Genomic DNA, 23,472 nt, shown 5'->3' on the forward strand with positions numbered 1-23,472 from the left:
TTCACTACATGATGTTATGATGTGGAGTACCAATAACCGAAAATCATAAAACCATGACAAAAGACTATCTAGTTTCAGTCTCCCTTTTGTGGCTGGGGAAACATCCCACTGTATCAGGTTGCCCAAAGCCCCATCCAGTGTGGCCTTGAACACCTCCAGAGAAGGGGCATAAACAACTTTGGGCAACCTGTGCCAGTGCCTCACTACTCTCTGAGTTAAGAATTTCTTCCTAATGTCTAATCTAAATTTATCCTCATACTCCTTATAGCTTTTGAGGTGGTCTTTGAGACTAATCTGAATCTACCCTCTTTTAGTTTAAAGCCATTGTGCTATCACTACATGCTCTTGCAGAAAGTCCCTCTTCAGAATTCTTGTAGGTCCCATTTATTTATTAGAAGACTGCAGTAAGGTCTCCATGAAGCCGCCACTTCTCCAGGCTGGAAAACCCAACTCTCAGCCTGTCTCTATTGCAGATGTGCGCTGGCCATCTCTGATCATCCTTTTGGCCGCCTCAGAACCTGCTTCAACAGCTCCATGTCCTTCTCGTGCTGGGGACCCAGAGCTGAATGCAGTACTGCATTCAGGTGGGGCCACACAAGAGCAGAGCAGAGGGAGACAATAATCTCTCTTGCCCTGCCGCTCACACTACTTTTGATCCAGCCCAGGATACAGTTGTCTTTCTGGGCTGCATGTGCGCATTGCCAGCTCGTGTTGAGCTTCTCATCAACCAGCACCTCCAAGTCCTTCTCCTCAGGGCTGCTCTCAGTCCATTCTCCTAGCCAGTATTTGTGTGTGGGATTACTCCTACCCAGCTGCAGGGCTTTGCAGTTGGCCTTGTTGAACTTGTTGAGGTTAGTACAGGCCCACCTCTTGAGCATTTTAAGGTCATTCTGGATGGCATCTTCCCCTCATGTGTCAACCTTCAACAATTAATTTGTTGAAGTCAATGGGCAGATCATTTTATTCTCAAAGTGAAAATCTGTTAAGACCCTTTTAACTTCAGGAAATTCACCTAGCTTCACTTGTAGCTGTAAGACCACGTTCTAGCTTACTGTTTACAGAGGAAGTATCTGATTTTCTTACACTTCCTGTTACACACAAGTTTGTTATATCATTTGTTATATCGTGTTATTATTTTATGTAATTATTTAACTCTGCCTTTAAAACTTAAAAGCAGTTAATTAATTTAAACCACTTGAAATATGTGTGTTTTAATACCCTGCTGGGGTAACTTCTCCAATTTGTTGCTTGAATCACAGAATACCCTGACCCACAAGGATCACAGCGACCAACCCCTGGCTCCACACAGGACTACCCAAAATCCAAATTCCATGTCTGAGAGCACTGTCCAAATGCTCCCTGAACTCCAGCACTTGGGGTCGTGCCTACGGCTGTGGGCAGCCTGTTTCATGCCCACCACTCTGGTGCAGAACCTTTCCTTAATGCCCCAACTGTGCAGTAACTGAATTGCAAACAGTGTGCCGAGCAATCCTTCAGAATGTCGTTGAGCTAAGGAAAACTAAGGCAGTCGTGTTGTGGTGTTTCTGATGACAGCTTGCTGTGGCTATGGTAACATGGTACCAGGCGATCCCAATGTGCCTCTTTTTTCTGGGTGCTTCCAGTGTTTTGCTTTCATGCTTTGTATAGGTGCAGGAGGTAACAGTGATTATTAAGCTGTCCAATGGACTAAGAGAGGGAAGATGTCCGCTCTCAGCTGCTTCTCAGCTTCTTTTCTCCCTTTGGCTCCTGCTTTTCCAGAAAGGCCACTGTGTGGACTAGAACTTTAGAGAATTGGTTGTCAGTTCTTTCCCTCCAGACCCTTCACCATCTTTGTAGCCCTCCTTTGGATGATCTTTAACCTTTTAATGTCTTCCTTATATTGTAGCGCACAAAACTGCGTGCACAGCTCAAAGTGAGGCCACACCAGTGCAGAGCAGAACAGGAATTTCTCTAGTTTTCTTGTTTGAGGAGAATAAACCTTTCAGAAGAAAGGTTACTGCTCTGGAGGCCTCTTTTCTCTCTCTGCTTTCCAACCTGTGTGGAACAGCTCCAGATTTCCTTCTCAGGAACTGTACTACTGAAGTTAAAATCATTTGCCCACATAGCTTCATCTTAGACACACTAGCTTTTTGAATCCAGATATCCAGACACTAGAGAACATGGAGCTGGTCGAGGCAGATATATCCATCTATATTGCTTTTTTAAATAACATCTATATTTAATTTTTTTCTTTTTTAACAAACTGACTTGGGAGCTCTGCTCTAACTCTTTGTTTCTGTGGTCTTGAGTGTCTTTAGGGTACCTTGGTATTGCATGGTAGTACCTGTAATACACAGTGCAATACCAAAGTACACTAACGACTTTCAAGAGAAGTACCTGCAATTTACATTGCTAGGCCTGAGAGTCTGAGGTCTTCCATCACTATGTACCTTGTGTGGAAATACCATGTTTTCAGAAAGCTTCTAAACAGACTTTTATTTTTAATGAAGCAAGTGGAATACACAGCAGAAGATCTGAGACAACAGGACAGTTACAAGATCCCTTTGCTTTGCTGTGCAGAATTACATCTTTCCAGTAAAACAACTCCCTTCCCCACTCCAACGCTAACTGACAGTAACAGAGTTTAATAGTAAAAAAAATACATACACCATGCATGGTAAATGATCTTAATATTTTTGTTCTAACTGTAAAACACCAAGCACTAGAATTAACCTGTTTAGTGATTCATTTGACTTCAATGGTTTACACTGGGGATACATTTAGTGCCTATGAGCCCTAGCTTTTCCTTTTTGTCAAACTGTTATTTAACCATTGCAAGTCCCTCAGGTGTTATCAATTTTCTTGTAATCTTGTGATGCTGTATTTAGGGCTTCCTTAGATGATCTCTTTTCATGTTCAGTCATTTCCTCAGCTCTCAAGCTTAAAGCTGAAATCCCTTGCCATTGAGCATTCTTCGATGGGAATATCATGATTTACTAAAACGTCTGTGATGTACTAAAATGTATTTTTCTTAAGCCTACATAAAGTCTGATATGCTTTACCATTCCATTTAACTTGAGGAGGCAACTAATATTCTTGTGGCCTTCTAAAATGGCACTTTCTCACATTGTTCAAGCGTCTGGATTTTTTCTGGCTTTCTTAATTTCCACTCCATATGGTCCCAAGCCAGTTCAATCTTAATAAGTACAAGTAGTTCTCAAACCCTTGTTCTTTTCTAATGAGAAATAGCTCCTCTTCCAGTTATTCAGTATTTATTGTGGCTTTTTTCAGCATTCTCAGGTTCTTTTAACTGATTTTTCTTTTGCTGCTGCTATTGTTAAATGCCAACATTTACATGTGACTGCAATAAATTAGTGTCTTTTCCTCCACTTCTCTGATCCTGCCAGCTCTTCTTGGGAGTCTGCAGGAGCACGTTTCTTTCCTCCCTTCTGCCACCCCAAATTCTTGCTGTTGTGAGTTGCCAACCTCCGATGTTAGCAGCTTCTGCATAACCGGGGAGGATATTTACATTTCATCTGCTTTTTTATTTTGACAAGGTCTATGATGTGACACTGGAGCCATCATTCTGTTGAAGACATCACGTTTTTGTGACTGGATGCAGCATTGGTACCATGCGTCTGCTGACCCTGGAGATGAAACTCCTATCAACTTTACTGGTAGTACTGCTTGTTGTGGAGCAGGAGCATTACTCTTTTCGATAATTTCTCACATTTGTGATAACAAAGTTAGCTGTTTCTATAGCTGCTGTTGGCCTCTTATCCTCCTTTGCTGCCCACAATCAAGTCCATAATAATTTTACCATGTATTGAGCGTGTAATCGTGTAACTCAGTCAGCAATTATACGTGACTGGTGGATGAAGTGCATCTTCTGGCAGATGGCCAGCACAAGGCCATCATGGACTCCATACTTGCTGTGTCTTGGTGACTCCCATATCCAATAGTCAGCTTTGAATAACAAAATACCTTTAGAATGTTCAATTTTGACAAATTCCACAGGAATTCAAATATCATGCTGGGCTCTTTCATTCACAGTAATGATTCTGCAAGCAGGACTTCATTAATTCTGCTGACAATGCATGAGCCAAAAGAGAATTCAAATTGCTCCATTTTCCAGAGCTTTACCATTTTGGAATACTAAAATGTAAACTTAAAAATTAGTTGAACTGTCTTCAGTTCAAGTGAAAAACCCATCTCATCCAACCAAGGATTTGGTTTTTTTCATACTTACCAGAATAAGTTCTAGATCGCATTAAAGATTTGCCTCTAAAAACAATCTATTCCAATGAAAATAAATTAGCATGTCCTGCTTTACAAAGGTTTTTCTCAATATATTGTCACAATTCATACCTATCATATCTCACCACTTTCTTTACGGTTAATTATTGGTCTATACGAATAGTGAAGGCAGACTGAGAAAATCTTTCATTTTCTAAAGAGTCTTCCTTAAAAATGGTTTAAATAGCATGCAAATTTTACAGCTCTGAAAACGAAGTTGTGATTAGACAAAGATTTGTTGGATTATAAAAGTACAAGTGTTTATTATGGCTGGTACTGAGAATAAACAGTTGCCTGCATATGCCAGCTACTATGGAAATATGTTTTTAAGTTCTAATGTGAGCTGTAAACCAAAGCTACTTCAGTTTAAAAAAATCAATACTTAAACTGTGGGGAGAAGTAGTTGGTGCCAGAGAAAACATTCCCATTTAATAATGTTTGAACATAGAGCTGTGATGCAGTTTGTAGCAAGGCAGTGAGAAAAACCCACAACTAATCCTTCATTGCAGCTGTCTGAACTTTTGGTTGTCTGCCATACTTTAAACAGCAACTTCTTTTTTCTGGTGACTCAAGACTTGAATGACCCAGTGTGGAGAGTTTAAGCTATACAAAAAAAAAAAAGAAGAAGAAGTTGAGTAAGAAATAGCCAAAGTAAGTTGGGTTACGCACCCCAGCAAACCAACGTTTTGTATCTTAAGTCCTCTTCAGTGCTTAGAAAAAAATATTAAAATAAATAGATAGTTTTTTATTTATTTATTTTTGGCAAGGAAATATTCTGTGGTTTAGACACCCATCTCTCCTCCTACCCCTTTTCTCTCCCCTTAGAGTACTGATGATATATGGAAACTGAATTCTGTAGAGAGTTCTTCTGCATTTTTTTTTAAAGTTTATAAATGCTAACTTTTTTGTTGGTAGAAAAAAACTAAATTTTCTTTGATTATTTTTAACTTTTTCTTCCTTTTGATGTAGCTTTTGGGCAGACCTCTTAAGCAGAGTGAAGTAACAAATATGCTTTTTTACTGATTGCTTCTGCAAAGTAATGGAACTTTGTTACTTTCAAATGGAAATACAGGAGTCAGAGCTGTAGCATTATGTGACTACTGACTTTACTGAGAAAAAAAAAGGGGCTTTCTGCTTTTATCCTATTCTTATTATCACTTACCTGAGAAGGCATTAGACATTTGTGTATCATCCTGAAGTGGTGGCAACCCTGTAGTTTGAAGTGTCTTACAATTACTGAAACATTTCTTGCTATGACTAATTATTAAAATGGTCATTCATGGCTATATCTGATGATCTTTCACAGCTAGTATTGTTTTATATCTTAACATTAGAAATTACTAGATATATAAAAAACAATGAATTCTTTTCACCGAAAAAAAAATCAATCTATGCTGTCTTTATGCCTGTGGCAGCAAATCCTCAACATAATAACTTTTGAAGTACAGTATGCAATAAACCATATCTTATCACCTAGCTGGCAAATGCAATGACAGCCACGGAGATAAAGGAGAGGGTTTCAGGTTGAAATACTGAACATCGTTATTTTGTGATTGCAATGTTGTTGTATAAAGGGGAGCAAACATCTGTTGGTTTCAAGGGCTCAAACCCCAAAACACTGCCAAGAGAAAGGCTGGCTGTTGTGAAGACTCTCAGCAGCTTTGACGTCACACCACTCATGGTCACTTCTCGTCCCAACTGGTAGCAAAGTCACAGAGGATAGTGCCAGATACAGCAGGAAATGAACTCCTAGCCCAGTTAATAGGAAGGTCAACAAAGAAAAAGAGGAAAAAGGTAGAAAATAACAGTCTTAATGCCTGTGAGTTGACTCTGGACAGCCTGTTGTAAGATGTGGCTTCCCTGCAAGAGGACAATACATGCTTTTCATCATAGGACAACCCAATGAACTCTTAATGAGCACATATCTTCAGAAATGTCACATCTGATATTTCCTCCTCCATTTTTTCCCTTCCTAACTTCAACCCACGCCCAGCACTTTCAGGTCTAACTACCTTTACAGGGAAATTCACCCCTGTATTTTGGTATTACCTTCTTCTGATTTTGCATTAACTGTGCTGTATTGCTTTTTCTCCATCTCTTCCCTCTTTGATTAGCCAAGATTCACACACAAAAATCCAGTGTATCATTTGCTGATCATCTTTTTGTTCATTTTCCCAAACTCTGTGCATCATTCTGTTCAAATAAAAATTGCGAGTACAAGCAGATACTGCTGGACAGGAGTAGATGTTCTTCTGAGCCGAAAAGGGTTGGCAGTCGAAGCTGAATGCTTTTCAGCGAATTTTTTAATATCAGAATGTCTTCTACAAGAATTATCCAAGTGACAGACTTATATTTTCTTCAGAAACGTGTGGGTAAACTGGATGATTCGCACAAGAACAGACACAGCCATTTTCTTTCCCTTTTCTGTAACTTGACTTTTATTTAAATACCTCCAAAGCACTACATTAATGTGCACTTTCTTCTGGTTCATGAATAACAACTGATTTCTATGTCTCAAATAAATCCCTGTACAGTTTATGTTTGTAATTATATTTTGAGTCTCATTTTTACAGTTCAGTTCCTGAGCCAAACAGTACTGACTGTTCATTTTGAATGATGCTACACAGAACTGCAACACATATTTGTACCATTCAGTTAAACAATATTTTAATGAATGTTCCTGTGTTTATTTTTCAGCATATTTCCACAAGATTACGCATGGTACATTTTAGTCGAATTAAGTCTCCATAAAGTTCCTTAGTGCTAAATCCATTGTTTTTTAAAAACATTGCTGCGTAAAAAAATAGTTTACAACAGAAATTCTAGGTTATTTCATATTCTAGAATGCATTAAAAGCACAAAGTCATGCATATGTCAGAGAACACAGTATTTACAAATCTGTACAGTGTCTGCTGTTCTTTGTTTACTGTGGCTTTTGCCAGGCAATTAGATTCAGCTCTTACCACTCTGGTCAAATTCTCCAAGAAAACTTAAATTTGTTCTTTTAAAATCTTTGCTTTCCTTACCAGCATTGGGATTGATGGCTATATTTGTGACTGGCCAAATGCTGCCCTCCATTTCACAAAGTCTACTTTCCATGGAGTTAGAGATGATTACCACTGTGACTCAAAACGGATCATGAAAGTAGATGAACTCTGCCAGGTCACCTTTCCTTACTCCAGTATTTTGCTGTGTTGAACTTCTTGAGCATTTTGGCTAGGGTTGTGCAGTAGAACGGCAGATGCATTCACTTAGGACCTGGAGATTATTCACAGTTGCCAGGCTTTTTCCTGTTCATTCAGAAAGGTAAGGAAGTACTTCATAGTAAACACACTAGAACTATCTTAAGGGGTTATAGAAAACATATTTCTCTCCTCCCCATGGTTATTTTCAAAACCGTTTGAAATGGAACATGCTGTTGAAAAGACCTCTGTGTTTGTATACTAACAGCCAGTTTAAGAGTCAAGTTTTTGCTTTTTATCAACTGGATGTAATTTCTCTCTTCACTAAGTTCACTTTACCTTTAAGACCACAAAAAGCAGTATTCAGTATGAATACCCATCCCCAATGGCCAGCCTTTGTCCCCTCCAGACACTTCTTCAGCTGATGAAAGAGCAGAATGGTGAAAATCAGTCATTGCACAGAGTTCATATGGCAGAAATATGAAACATGGCTTCGGCTGCCAGTCGTACTACTGGCTTTGAATTAAAATTCAGTATCTTGGTCAGTCACTATCATGTTCAGAAAAGTGACTGACTTCAGATTGGGTTCCCCTGCAAAGTGCTTCATCACCATCTGCTCTGTAATACGAGGCTATTCATCGTAACACCTGAAATCAACAGTGCTCTGAGTTCACTTCTGCTGATATTAAAGGAAGAATGGCCCATACAGTATTCTCTGAATTCCAGGGAGGCATCATCGATTCTATAAAAAGATTAGTATAAGAATGGCACTTCTTCACTAAGGCTAAAAGAGCACCTTCCACAAAAATACCTTAATGGTTTTTGGCTTGTTAAATTCATAACATTGAAGAAAAGTACCTTAGTAATCATTGCAATACTATCCATTAAAGTATGATAGCAAATAGTTTTTCTTTTTAAGACACGTCAGGCAATAATTTGTTACGGTGGTTTATCCTGACCAGCTTGGTCAGGTTCTCAAAAAAGGAACAAACACCAAATGTGCGGTTACTCCAAAAACATCCTTCTCCCCTCCTCCCCTCCTTCTTTCCCTGTTCCACTGAGAGTAGTCCAAGAAGGCCTGACTAGCCCTGCCATTAGATTATAATCAGGTAGCACAGAAATTAATCAATTAATTTATTATTAATAGGAGCAAAATGTAAAAGCAGAACAAACTGCAGATGTCCTAGCAAGCACACTGTGTCCTGCTGATGTCTCCAAAAGACCTTTTGATAAAAACATACAGATTCTTTAATTCTGAAAGGTCAGATATGCTAAACTGCAATTTCAAACAGATGAAGTCTCTTCTGTCTTCTGTGTTCTTTTAGAATTTTTTTTTCTTCTGCTTTCTGCACTGCTGGATTTTAGTATCCATGAGTCATGTGATCCTTCTAGCTTCAGTAGGTTCTTCTGATATCTAGTTTTTCTCCCAGAAGACCCTTGGTTAGACTTTCTGCATTTCAATGTGTTGGTGATGGTAGTGGTGGTAACAGTGATGCCGGGGCTGACACCTTCCATTTAGTTTATAGACAGAATTTTTCTGCTGCCGTTTTTTGAAAAACCACACAGCCAGTACAGCTGCAACCAGTAACAAGCACAGAAGAATCACGATTACTGCTATGACAGCACCTTTACTTGACTTGGGACAATCCTCTCCCTCACAAGGTTCAGCAGTGGAGACTGGCTTTTCTCCAAGGCCCTGGGTGAGATTTTCTTGCTCATCTAATTCTGGGGATGATGTGTCAGTAAGGATATCTGGAGCCGGTGCAGTGGTTGCTACTTGTGCTGGGTAGGCTGTTGTTCCTTTTGCTTCTTCCTCAGTAGTGTGATCAAAGGGGCTGGCCATCACAGAGGTTTCGGACAGGGAAGTTCTTAAGCTGGTTATGTCCAACAGCAATGTTGTACTGGGCTCCTGAGTCACAGTTTCCAGAGCTGTAGTTGGGTGGTCCCATGCAGCATCATCATAACCTCTGCTCACACTTAAGTCCTCCAGACCACTCACTGATGTAAATGGTACTGGTATCTCTTTGACCCTCTCATCATCCATAATCGTTGTTGCTGCCACAATCTGTGTTAAACCTTCCTCTGGAGCAGGGCTACCGTTGCCCAGTTTTCTGACTTCAACATGATTTGGTTGGTCGGTTGTGAGGACAATGTCTTCCTCTGTTCCCATCGATCCATCAACTTTATCCCCCTCTTCATCATCCTCTACTACTTCTTGTGTTACTGGATAGCCATCTAACCATGACTCGTCAGTAATAGGAACTGTATCTATCTCTTCCTTTGTATCATTAGTTGTAAGAATGGGTCCAATGGGGAAATCCTCACTGTCGTAAAACATTTTGGCACCAGGTTCGTCATAGACTGTCTTCACTCCAATGTGGTTATCACCCTCAGAAAACTGTACTTTAGTGGAATCGTCTGTCTCTTTCTCTGATTCAGGCTCACTGAAAGCCTCTGACGGAAACCAAAACAAGTTTTTTTGGCTTAGGAGAGAAATGGGGGATTCAGTTGGTGCCCTACTTCCTTTTTCAGAAGTATCTATGTCCTGAGTAACCCCTTTGGTACTTCCAGTTCTTCCTCCCTCTGACTTTTTACTGAAGGAAAGCTGTTCTTGTTCCTGCTTGATTTCCTCTTTGCCATTGGCATGTTCATTCTCAGCAATAGGTATTGATCTGTCATCAGGAAAATTATCTTCATAGTCAATATGTGCCTCAGTTTCATCTAGAAAAGTTAAAAATAAAATAAGAAGCCAACATTTAATTTCTCCAGAAAAGTGCTGGACTTATTTGTTACAATGGCCAAAAAGAAAGATTCAGTGAGGCATGATTTTCAGACAGTATTTTTCATTCAGTGTTGTTGCTTATTTGAAAAGGGAATAATCCACCATAAACTCGATAGTCAGTATAATCTTTTAAAGAAAACAGAATAGGAGTCAATGCTAACTGCTAATATATTATCTTTCCAGATTCAAAAAAAAAGTATAAAATCAAAATAACTTACAGTTTTCAGGACTTTTTTATAGATAAAACATGTAAGTTTCACAGCAACTTCATCCCTTTTGAACTAGAAGGATTATACTCAGTTCTGTGTGTTCGAATTTTTTACCATTGCAGTATTTTTCTAAAATGACCTTGATGTTGTGGTGAGAGGATACCTGGAGCCAAGGAAATTGAATGGTAGTTTTCATCCCACAGGAGCTATTCAGAGCTGCCTGAGGCAGATTCCTTCACCAAAGCTGACACTGCATTCTGCTTGTCCTCATCTGAAGAAAGCAAGCTTGCACCAGAGGTCTGGCTCCAACACTTCAAACCTAACATCTAGATATCAAGATAATACCATATGCTTCTACTGGGCTTCCTATTTTAAGAATGTGAATATTACAAAATAAAATAAAATATGAACAGTAAAAAACAAAAACAAAACAAACAAACAAAAAAAACCAGAGCACAACAGAGGGGCGGATTCATCACAAAGTTGGAGTATGATTTAGAAATATTCCCCAAGCGTCGCCAGACCTACCACTCACAGAAAAACAGCCTTAACTCAAAGCATGAAACCGTGTTTGAATTTGAATGAAATAATGTATTGTAATTTATACTCTTCTAAAGCCTTAGTCCAATGAAAAATTTTCCAAGCTAGACAGGGTGGTTGATTTTCAGCTCACACAAGTTTTACTCCATAGAAAGCTGATGTAATTGTGGAGATTTATGCTGGCATTAAAAGTCCTAGAAAATAGTGCCTTGGGATATGGAAAATAAAACAAACTGATTCAGGGTGAGAATTTTTCTTTTTAAGAGAGTGTTTAGTCTTTTGTGAAGACAGTGAAGCAATAAACCTGGCATGACACGGGAAACAAGAAATTAATAGGAGAAGCTGTATTACAAATCAGTGCATTCATAAAGCCTTATCTTTTTTTGCCTTTTTACACTCAACCAACTTTGAATCACATTTTCGTCTGGGGCCCACCTCAATTTCCGAATGAGTCACATTCTCCTTGGAGACTCCTTCCCAGACTTCTGGCAGAGCCATATTTGGTCTACTCTTAAGAAAGATTAGAAATATTGTCAAACCAGTCTGACCAAAACCACTTAGCGGTGATACAGCTCACACCAGCTTACGTTTTGCCAGAACAGCTTAAGCCAGGTGCCAGAACAGAATGAGTATTAGCAAAAGGTATTTTTCTTGGAATAGCATCTGGGACTACCATAAAGTGAAGTGGTTATGCTGAGGAAAATAAAACTTGTGACATAGCCTGCAGAGAGTTAATACCTATGTGAAAGTTACCACGCAGGAGAAGTGGATCTCACACAAAGATGCCTGATTCAGCCTGCAACAAAACACAATGTGGCCAACAATGGGTCTCTCTCCCTCCTGGTCCTGGTCTCCTCCGCTGCTTGAATAACCCTCTAGATCCTCTCCAAAGCAGGAAAAAACTTCCCATGTGTGGGAAAGGCAACTATACAGATTGGGATTCCTGCTGTCAGAGTGGAAATTTTCCTGGTAGGAATCTCACTTTTTGAATTCACCCAAACCCCCCTTCCAAAAATATTTCAGACCTTAGTTAATGACTGGAGGGTACCTCTGAATACCAAAGCATTTTAGCAACATTTTTAGGAAGCCCTGTGTGGGCCATTGCAATGTAACATTTATAATAGCCATCAAATGCTAGTCTCACTTTGTTCCCTTGTCTCACTCCCAAGAATTTTTCCTACCTGGTGCTCTCTTTGCATGGAAACAGTGCCCCACACCATTTTACCCTCTTAGCATCCAGATCCCTGCTAGAATCTGGTATCTGCCATGCCTGTTTCACTAAAATCCAGTGTTCCTCGGGACAGCCTATAGCTGCCTATTGGATGTACATGATCTGTAACATTGTAATGTGAGAACTCACCATTTACCAAGTCCAGTGCTCATTGCACCAATCTGTCTTCACCTGTATGTTTTCTGTACCTCTAACCATTTTTACCTCTCATTTATTTTTCAGACTAGAGTAACCCAGCTGAGGATGAAACACTGATTTTTATGTTACGGTATTCTAGTGCATGCACATACATCCATGAAAAAAGATTATATTCATGTGCTTATGTTGTTTCTTCCAAGAACTATTCTTTGGTCAGCAAAATGCATGGGCAGCTAGCATTCATCTTACTGACCAGTGTGGACCATTGGTCAATGATCAACAACTGTAGTAATACACTTTTATATATACAAAGCTCTGGCCCTTCTGTGCCTCTCCTGCAGCATACTTTCAGTCCTCTAGAAGAAAGTCCTGTGGAGACACATCAGGAAAGAGTATGTGCACCTTGGGAAACACAAGTCCTGCATCTATCAGAACATATTATGAGTTTGTTGAACCATCAATCACGTTCCCAAACCTGCTGTCTTTTGGCCTCATCCTGTATGTATAGAAATGAATTGGTGCTTTCTTAATGCTCAGCCGAGGAAAGAAAAAGCCCATTATAGTCTAAAGAGAGCCTGAGATTGGAGTTCATTATGCACTGCTTGTCACTGCATAAGGGAGTCTTGTTCTGTTTGACAATCAGATTGTGGCCCAAGTTGCAAAGCTGCTATAATGTATTTTCATATGCAATCTCCTCTGTTTGTATAGTTTACAGCAAAGACTATCAACATAACTAATGTTAGCTTATGGGATGTCAGAATGAAAGCAACTATTGAGCTCTCTAACCATCAAAGGAAATACAGACCCCTTGCTCTGAAGCTTTGATTTATGTGATCCTGAATCGACTTACGCAGTAATAATAGTCTATTCTTTCTCCTGGGCCTCAGACCTTCAAGTGGGGCTTGGACTTAGCATTTAGTGAGCTTGTGTTACCATGACAATCTTTTAAGTCAGCTGTGAGCGTGATTTTCCAGGAACAGATTGCACGACTTTTATGCTTTTCTTTGCTCACCTCCTCAGCACTTTCTAGAGCTTTCTAGTTCTCTGAATTTCAGCCTCAGAACTGAAGAGCACCAACTATGCTAGATTCAGCTCCACCTCTTATCCAAATAGTTGTAACCTTTATTTACATGCATTTTAAAGACAGCTAGCAACTGATTTAAAAGTGTTTGCACCTTCCCAGCCAGGCAGACTTGGTTTTTAGAGGAGCCAACACTGAAATTAATTAGCTGGAGACAGAAATCTGTCTATATATGGTCATTGTTAGATCCTGCCTCTACCATCATCCTCTGGCAGACTGAAGAATCAGTGAGTTTTGCTTCCCTGTCTGAGGGATTACTGAGAATGAAATGAACATTTTCCAGTAACAGATGCTGAAATGGCATACTACCAAAGATGTGAAGCTCAATTAAAAGGTAAAATCCTTTTAATTTAGCCTCGTCCTTTCTGGGAAGCATCCAGCCTCAAAAAGCTTTCATGTCTTTCAGCTTCGATCCTGACGTGAAAACAGCGACCAAACATAGAGACAGGAAAAAACAAAGAGTCTCGTTTTCCACACTAGAGGATCAGCTTAATTTTTCTTCTAGATAGCACATTGGCATCCGAGCTCTATTTTGAGTGTTGCTATTTTGGACAACCATGAAGAGCGCTGCATATTTCAAGGAAGTATTTTTGGATCGCAGGAAATTGAAACTTGATTCTATGTAGACCATCACCATAAATATTTCTACTTATAAATACATCTTTATTCTAGGAATCTCAGAGTAGTTACAGCAAATATTAACACGCTGGCATCTGTCTTTAGGAGTGGGAAGGGAAAGAGCTTTTACGTGGATTTCCCTAAGATCTTCCAGGTTTGTGAGCCACAGCATCTTGAAGAATTATCCATTTGACTTGGATCAGGCTCAGGTGCATGAACACTCTTCTGTCAAATTAGCCAGAGCATGCTAGATACAGAATTGATGTTGCCTTTTTCACTTGCAGCAGCTATAAGAGGGAGGATGATTTTCAGTCTGGCAGAAAACCTGCTAGCATAAATACATAACTCATCATATTTTTTGAACTAATTTAGTTTGACAGAATTGTTTCTTGTCAGATCAATACTTTGCATTAATCTAACACAAGTGTGAAGTGACAGACCTGAAAAGAGAACCAAAGTTTGTCATAACAATCGTTTTGACAGGCCTTGGGTGTATTTTTTTGCTTATTTTACTTGTCTGTCACAGCTGTCCCTTTCCACTTAAAATAAATAAATAAATAAAGCATTCAAGAAATAAGATGAAAAGCCACAGACATGTTGTTTTAACCTTCTCATCGGAAAAAAAAAAAAAGGAATTAAATGATGGTGGCTAGTCATGCTCATACACCACATGAATGTGAATCAGTACTTTTCTTGAAAGTATTCTGGGCTCCATCAGAAGAGGGGTGACCAGCAGGGAGAGGGAGGGAGGGGACTGTGCACTCTGCTCTGCTCTTGTGAGATCCCATCTGGAGTACTGTGTCCAGGCCTGGGCTCCCAGCACAGGAAAGACATGGAGCTGTTGGAGCGGGTCCAGAGGAGGATCACGAAGTTGGTCAGAGGGCTGGTGCTCCTCTCATAAGAAGACAGGCTGAGGAAACTGAGCTTGTGGCCTTTCAGTATTTAGAGGGAGATTAGAAACAGGAGGGAAATCAACTTATTACACAGGCAGGTAGCGATAGGACAAGGAGGAATGGTTTTAAACTAAATAGTATGATAAATAAATATATAATATAATATAATAAGTATCACTAATTAGTGAGAGGAGGATGGTTGGACTGGATGATCTTGTAGGTCTTTTCCAACCTTGGTGATTCTATGATTCTACGATTCTAAAGGAAAGGAGATTAGATGTGAGGAGAAAGTTTTCAGTGGGAGAGTGGTGAGGCCCTGGAACAGGCTGCCCAGATAAGCTGTGGGTGCCCCATCCGTGGAGGAGCTCAAGGTCAGATTGGATGGGGCCCTGGGCAGCCTGGTCTGGTGGGTGGCAGCCCTGCCTATGGCACAGGGGTTGGAACTGTGTGATCTTTGAGGTCCTTTCCAAATCAAGACATTCTATAATTCTGTGAACAGTCAGTTTGGTTTCGGTGCTTGCAGGGCAGCCAGATCATGGCACATAGTGTCTGCTTTCAGACCTCATTACAAGGCCAATCTTCAGGTTATATTTTGTGCAACAAATATGTTTTCTCCACAGAAACATAAAAAATAATAAACTGCAAAAACATGTATTTCTCTGTTCTCTGCTTAAGGTTGCTTTGTTGGGTTGAATACCCCTGTGTTTGCAGTTAGAACACAGCACCTTTTCATGATGAGAAATTGCAGGAAGCACTAACTATGCAGAACCACTTTTTTAATATAAAAAAATCTCGATTAAAACTTGTACCCTCGTGCATGAATGTACATTAAAGCCATTTGCAATACATTCCATCCTTAATTTTGATCGTACCTTATCATATGCAGAATCCACTAAATGTAACTCCTAAATGACACCCATAGCCAAACTTTGCCAAAATATTTTTGAATAAGTGAGCATTAATGCATAATGCATTTTTTTTCTTTTAATCGATGGATTTGCTAGCTGAATAGTTGTACATTTACGTAGTTCGTGCCAGAATGGACCATTTCTATTCTGACTGCTTGAAAACAGAGAGGAGAGCCGATCATAAGGTTGCTTCCATGAGCAGCTTTACACACTGTATTTAGCTGCTGGTAAGGTGATAGGTTCTCAGCTCTGAATCTGCTCTGGGTGTGCAACTGGGAACACAGAGCAGGCCCAATGCTTTTACACTAACACAGGAAAAATACAATTCCTGCTGTTTAGACAGATATTCTTCTTGCAAAGTGGCTTATAATGATGTGGGAGTTACCAGCAAGGGCCATATTACACAGCTATAACACCTTCAAATCTCAAGACATTTTATGAAGCCAGATAATTATTATCAGTTTTTCACAAATGTGCTGGACAAAGCAGCAGAGAATAGCATGATGACTTGCTCATTGTCTCGTCATCACAAAATTTAGGAGTAGGACTGACCTCTTTTAATACTCTGATGGCCATTTTCCCCCTGTGGTTGCATCTGTGCAAAGCATCGGGGCTACCTCCCTCCTCCAGCTGCTCACTCAGAGAACACTCAGCATCAGGGAACCGTATCACCTTACCGACCTCTAAGCATAGCATTTAGATGTTCATTGAAGTTCCTCTGCGATCATCTTTCCTCTGTTGTCAGCTGGTGAGAACAGAAACAGTGCCGTCTGCCAACAGGGACATAAATTCTCTGTAAAGTCCCGTTATTAGCCTTCATGTCTCCTGGAGTACTTACATAATAATTATTCTCCTCTCTGCTATGACCCCAAAATATCTGTCAACTGTAAATCAGGCTTCTTTTAATTAAATTCTGATTTTTTTTTTCTTTTTGACTGAATTCTTACTTTTTTTTTTAAATAATGAACTCTAGCATCAATAAAACACACTTCGGTCTCCTTGTGAAGCTTTCTTTCTTAAAGAATTGTGATCAGGAGGGTTGAATATGTAATGAATAATGATTCACTGGACATGTATTTTCTACCCCAGGTCCTTAAAGTGTTTTAAAAACATTAATCAAAGGCAGCCCCTCAGCATGAAATCTACATTTAAATCATTTTAAAAATCATAATCCTCAATGTTACATCTGCTCCCAAGTTCGAGTGTTGATGTTTGTGATTTTACAGCCACACTTTCCTATTTCTTTTAAAAATATTTTTCTCTCCCCTGCGGCTGAGGCAAAACAGGGGAAATAGACTATTTATCCAGGGAAAACAGTGAAGCACACACAACTCAAATGGCCTGATTCTTTTCCATCCTTACTCTGATGTAAAACAGTTTTATTCCTACTTGTGATGAAACTGGCATTTTCATAGTGAAGGAAGAAGAATTGTCAGTTTGGTGCAGACTGGGAGATTCAGATCCACTGGGTTATCAGATGTAGATTCCCTTCTTCCCTTCTCTACCTCCATGTTCACCACCAGCCCCTGAAGTATTTCACTTAATCATCTGAATTGCTGTCAGCAATAACAGTTTTGGAAGTTGAAGTTGTCCTGAAAGATGTCAGAAACGTTTTTGGTACCTCTACGTCAGTTGGATGGTTCTGAATATCTGGTTCCTTTGTGCACAAACACAACTCATTGTCCCTCAGAGATAACTTTCCTCCTGATTATTTCCACCTGGTGGTGTATACTCATGAGTATGAACAATTCCTTGCAAGAACATGGGCATTAAGCAACATGTCAGTGCTGAAATGGGTATGCTGACTCTAGCCTATTGGATCACTTCACTCCAGTTTCCAAGGAACTTGTCCATTCAGCTTGCTCAGTTGTTCAACGGCTGCCCATTCTTTCATTAAAAAGGATTTCACTGACCACAAATATCATCTTAAAGATGTTATGATATCCTCTATCAAAAGAAAAAGTAATACAAATAAAAAAATCTATAGGGTTATCAGACTACTGTTCTTAAATATTGGAGCAATCCTGAACTTTATGCATGGAATCAAATAATATAAGAAAGAGAATGAGAAATTAGAATCCTGATTACATCCAAATATGAATTCAAAGTACTATTTATTTTATCTTTAAACAAGGGGAAACTTCAGAGTTTGTTGCAGAACCTAACTAAAGTACAAAGGCTGCTCCGAAATGCCTCCTATTTTATTATGTTGGTCCATGACATCAGAGGCAGATGTTGGTGGGACAGCAGTAGAGATAGAACTTTCCCACCAATATCCCATTACATTTTGTTGCCATTCCACACATTGCAGCACAGGAGCAGTCTGACAAAATGGCGTCTGACGTGTCAGTGCATCTGAAGAAAACGTGTGCCATTGAATTCTTCCATGTGGAAAAAAATGATGCGCATTGACGTTCACTGACACTTGCTGAACATTTATGGAAACCAAACAGTGGATGTGAGCACAGCGAGGCAGTGGGTGATGTATTTCAGTGGTGGCAGGAAAGACAAACCATGTTCCAGATGGCCGTGCACAGCTGTCACACCATGAAGTGAAGAGTGTCTTGATCAGCTCATCCACATAAACCAACGGATTATGATCAGGAAACTGTTTACAGAGCTGAATATCAGCTTCAATCTGTTGGAAACTACAGTAAAAACACTGGAATATCACAAAGTTTACCAGCTTACAAATGCTCACACTGGAGCAGAAAGAACACTGTATGCAAGTTTGTTGAGACCTATTGAACCAAAACGAGGCTGAAGGTGAATGTTCCCTGGATCACATCATTAGTGGTAACAAGACATGATGTCACTGCTACAATCCAGAGTCAAAATGGTAGCCTGTGGAATTCCAAGTGAATTCCCAATAAAGAAAACATTCAAGATACAGCCCTCAGTGAGTAAAGTGATGTGTGCTGTCTTTTGGAATAGGAAAGGGGTGATCCTTCTGGATTTCCTGGAAGCCAGAAAAACCATCTGCTCTGACCACTGCATTGTGACACTGACTAAGCTGAAGGCTCTAACTTTCAGAGCTGGGCCAAAGAAGAAGACAGCCTTCCTCTTGCAACACAGAAATGCCAGGCCCCGTGCCAGTTTGAAGATGGTGGAGCATACTGCCAATCCTGGCTCGACTGTCCTACTACACCCACTGTATAGCCTAGATTTTGTGACTTCTGACTTCCATTTATTTGGGCCAATGAAAGATGGACTACATGGGAAACATTTTCCTAGCAACATCATCGTCACCATCATAGCAGATGTGAAATAGTGGGTCACCTCCACTTTTTTTTTTTTTCTATTGTGGTTTTCTTTTCTGATTTGTTTTTTATTAAAGCCCTATTCCTTGAGTCAAGCTATTTGATAATATAATCCATTTTCATTGCTTTTAAGGGAGTAAATATCTGAGTAGCCACTGATTTGCTTGCTGAGAAATATCCTGAACGCATGGTACATCATAAAAATTGTGTACTTTTTAATAAGGCAAATTAAAAAATAACACTTCTCCTTTTTTAACCTTTCCATCTTGCTGCCTAAATCTAACACAAATTGTATTTCTGTAGGTTACCACCACTCTGTCACAGTCTTCTTCTGTGGCGTAAGCATTTCTCTCAATGCATCTTTAATTTTCCTAACTTACCAACTTGTTCAGCCTTGACTGGCTTGTTCAGCCAGACTGGCTTTCCATTAGCCAGTGGACAAAGTGTGGGGCTTAAAAGGCAGACAACCACCATACTACCCATTTGCATCCCAAATAAAATCCAAGAACACCTGAAGGACAGTCAGATCAATTCAACCTAGCAATGAGAAGGCACAAAACTGAAACATTACAAAACTCAATACTTGTGCTACGAGCAATTTTTAAAATGGTAGCAGATGTAGTTTTTGCAGACAGAATGAGTTTCCGTGTTAGCACACCCCACTGCAGCTGGAGCTGCAGACACTTTGGCACCCTCAACATGGTCAAGAAGCCCAAACAGCCTGAGCTGGGGGCTTGGATGCTGGTAGCCACCTCGTGGTATGAGCTGCAAATACAAAGTGGGGAGATACCAAGTATGGATCTGCTGTGCCCTTGAAAAGTATTGACCCCCATCTCCGTTAGGCATTTTCTCATTTCTGGAAGGAAGATCTTCTCTATGGGACCTCAGCATATATCATCATAAGAAGATATAATACTGGTGACCAGCTGATAAAGCCACAGACCGCCTCAGCATGTCTATGGTAAGGAAAGATGTTATTTGTGTGCAGGCCATGCTTAGTGTCTTCCTACAAAAAGATAGCGGCTTTTCTCTGTGCTTGCTTTGGGTTCCCAAAAGCAAGAACACTGAGTTTTCATTTCAATAGCCTGGTCTGTAACAACTCTGTGGCTTCGTGTGAAAATAAACATAGCAGAAGACATACAAAACCTGCATTGTGCACTCCATCTGGTAAACAATGTCTTTGGCTCACTGACACTGACTGGGCATGACTCCTCTCAAACTACACCGAAAGAAATACCTCTGATATTTGTTGTAACATTAGCAGTAATCCCTTTCCTTGAGTAAACCACGCAACTACGTTGAAAAGTTACAAACTTCATCCAATATCAGAACGAATGCATACAAGATCATAAAGAAGACCAAAATCATGCAGAATTCCAGAAAGGGTGTGATTCTGCTATTAAATATGTGGATGAAGAATCTTCCCAAAGGCTTATTTCTGGTAATTAAAAACAATATTCAGTGGTAAAGAAAAAGGATATTGTGGGAAATATAAGGAAGATGGTGGTGTGGAAGGCAAGAGCTGAAAGAAGGCCCTAAGATAAGACTTAGTGACTCCCTGAGGTGGGTTCAGCAGATATAAAAAGGATAAAAATGGCTCCCCGTGCCAGGCTTACCTTTGACACAGGCTTGTACCTGCCCATACCACTCCCCGCAGCTGTCGCAGAGCAGTGTGAACGCCGTCTCCTTGTTGCCCATGACGTACCCCTGGGCACAAACGTACAGCAGCTCATCCCCCATTTCAAAGCCAGTGTGGCCATGCAGGATGGTGTGAGGGAAGGATGGAGGGTCTCCACACGGCTTGTCTGAAAGGAGGAAAGAAACAAAGTTGTAGAGATCTCTCAATGGTCTTTAAATGCAGTGCTAAGAATGTGGCTGAAATAGCTACCTGAGGACAAACCTACAGAAACCAATGCATCTCGTCTGATTCACATTCTTACACTCCTTCATAACTGTTTTCAAATGGAAATTGAAATTGCAATTGGGGCAGTATATACTGGGCCATGACTGTGATGCAATGAGTGTAACAGATGTTACTGATGTGTACAGTTACTGATGTGCAACACTGACATATTTAGAGGGGCTTTTTTTCCTACCAGTCAGCCCAGATGGTTAAGTTCCACTATCTGCTTCTGCAGAGGCTTTGGGTAGGCTGGGACTGGAAAGTAAAAGCCTGGACATGGTAATTTTTCTTAACTGCAGAATAGCTTGTGCAATTGTTCAAGACTGGCACTTCGATATCCTTTAGATGTGGAAATGACTGAGTCCATGTCATAGAAAGGAAATGCCCAGAAGGACAAATCTTCTAGACATGCTCCAAATCAAAAGTTTGTTCTCAGATACTCAATTTCCCTGTAAGACGCTCCTAACTTGTAATAAAGGGTTACTTGTGCTCTTCAACTTAACAAAACCCAGTGATAACTTAGCTTTGCTCTCAGTGAGCTAAATTTCTCATATATAAAATCTGATAAGATATTATTTAATAATATTTCTGCTGACAGCACCAAGAAGCAGGAAGTAAAAACTACAGCAAACAATATAAAAATGGTTTTCAGTTTTTTGTTCTACATGTCAGAAGCACAGGCAGGATGCAAACAGACCACTGTCAACACCAGCACAAACCAAATTTCAGTTCTCTTTCTAGGTTTGAACAATCTCAGCTATTGCTAATAGTGTGAGTTGAGGTTTTCCAGAGAACTGATAGGCACTGCGGTTTCTCATCACTCAAAAGTCTTTGCCATGACCCCTTTTTTTCCAGACTTTTTACCATCCCTTTTGTAACTCACATCCTCTGCTTACAGAAAAAATGAAAATTAGAGCAACCAACAACAACAACCCTCCAGTGCAAAAACCTGGTCTTATGAAGAAACTCAATAGACAAAGTCTGCAGTGCTGGTAAAAAGAAATTCTTTTATGATATTTTCAAATCTGGGACTTTTTCCAGTGATTCTAGAACACTTAATGACAGTAGAAGAAAAAAAGAAACAAGTACTCCATTTGCCAAAATAATCGAAGATTCAAAAATCTGCTTTTGTCCTGATACAGAGCAGAAAAAATAAAGAGGCTAGTAGGCAACAGCTCAGGAATTCTCCAGGATATGGAAACCTAGGGTTAGGTCAGTGTCCTAGCACTGATCTCTCCTGTACCAAGTTTGCTTGGATACAAAAAGCTAACTATTTACTTGGCTATGAAAAGATTATGTTCCATGAAAAGTCTTTTGTTTGGAAGGTGAAAACATGACCTCCAAGACTATGCTTCATAAAAAGAGAAATGTTTTCAGAGAACACCTCTGCTACTTTATCGGAGCCTGCTTTTAGGAGAGCACCTAGACTGCTGTCCTAACAACAACATAGTTGTTGTCCTAACAACAACAAATAAACATTTCCATGATGTCACTTCATATTCATGACGTGGAATGAGTGAGTTTTGTCTGAAAAGAAAATACGCTTTTTTCAATCCACTTTCTGCAAAAGCTCAGACTATCTTGCCGGGGAGCAAGGTTCACCAGCACCATGGGCATCCTGCAGGATCCCCATTGAGTTCTGGAGTCCCCACCACCTTCATGCTTCTTGTAAATAAATGCTTATGTAGAAATACGATGTGTTTATGTTGACTGTTATTTACCTCATAATGCAATGAGCATCGTGTGATAAATATCCACACTCTGTGAAAGTTCTTTTCAATCTGAGTCTTAGAAATTGATGGCTAACCACATCTCAACTGGGTATTCTGAAAAACATCTGCCACTAATTTAAGGGACACACTACTGAAGCCAGAGCTTTGAAGTCTATTCTCCGCACCGTACACATACATTTACTGTCTAACACCTTCAGAAGTTAGTGGGAGTTATGCACACACACACGGACAGAAAAAACAAGCTCTTGAAGCTACACAAAGCTCAGTTTATGCACGGTCTTCTGGAGGTTTGGCATCTGAGGAAGTGAGGAGTAGTTAGCAGCTAATGCGCTTCCTGTGAGCCAGTAGGATGAATGGAGATTGATGTGGATGAAAGGAGCAAAAAATATTTTATTGCTTCATAGGAAGGCTATAGACCCCTGCATTTCATGTGCTTTATTTATGCAGTCGCTTTCATCTGTACAAATGGGAACTGTGTATCTGCTCTGAGGGAAGTATTGCCCCAAGGTTGCACGGGACAAATACATGTCAGAGAGTACTCTTATCTACAAAGCCTCGCTTGTCAGTTATTTGGCCAAAGGAAGCGGAAAAATAACACATTGACTAAATACATTTATGTTATGTCAAATACATTTTAAAAGCACATTATAATCTTCCGGGAAAGAAAGCAAGCTGAAGGGAACTTTATTGTAAAATCTGGCAAAAATGTGATCTCAGAG

General features: G+C 39.9%; 1 protein-coding gene across 1 annotated transcript in view; it reads right to left on the bottom strand.

The window, feature by feature from the left end:
- SUSD5 (sushi domain containing 5) overlaps positions 519-23,472 on the bottom strand; it is a 51,291-nt gene continuing 28,337 nt past the window's right edge. The window contains exons 4-5 of the mRNA XM_021388857.1: positions 20,734-20,922; positions 519-10,178 (exon numbers count right to left, since the gene is read on the bottom strand). Of these exons, the coding sequence (XP_021244532.1) occupies positions 8,899-10,178; positions 20,734-20,922 (1,469 nt within the window). The 3' untranslated portion in view covers positions 519-8,898. The remainder of the gene's footprint in view (positions 10,179-20,733; positions 20,923-23,472) is intronic.

This window comes from Numida meleagris, chromosome 2 (genome assembly GCF_002078875.1).
Source record: "Numida meleagris isolate 19003 breed g44 Domestic line chromosome 2, NumMel1.0, whole genome shotgun sequence".
NCBI lineage: Eukaryota > Metazoa > Chordata > Aves > Galliformes > Numididae > Numida > Numida meleagris.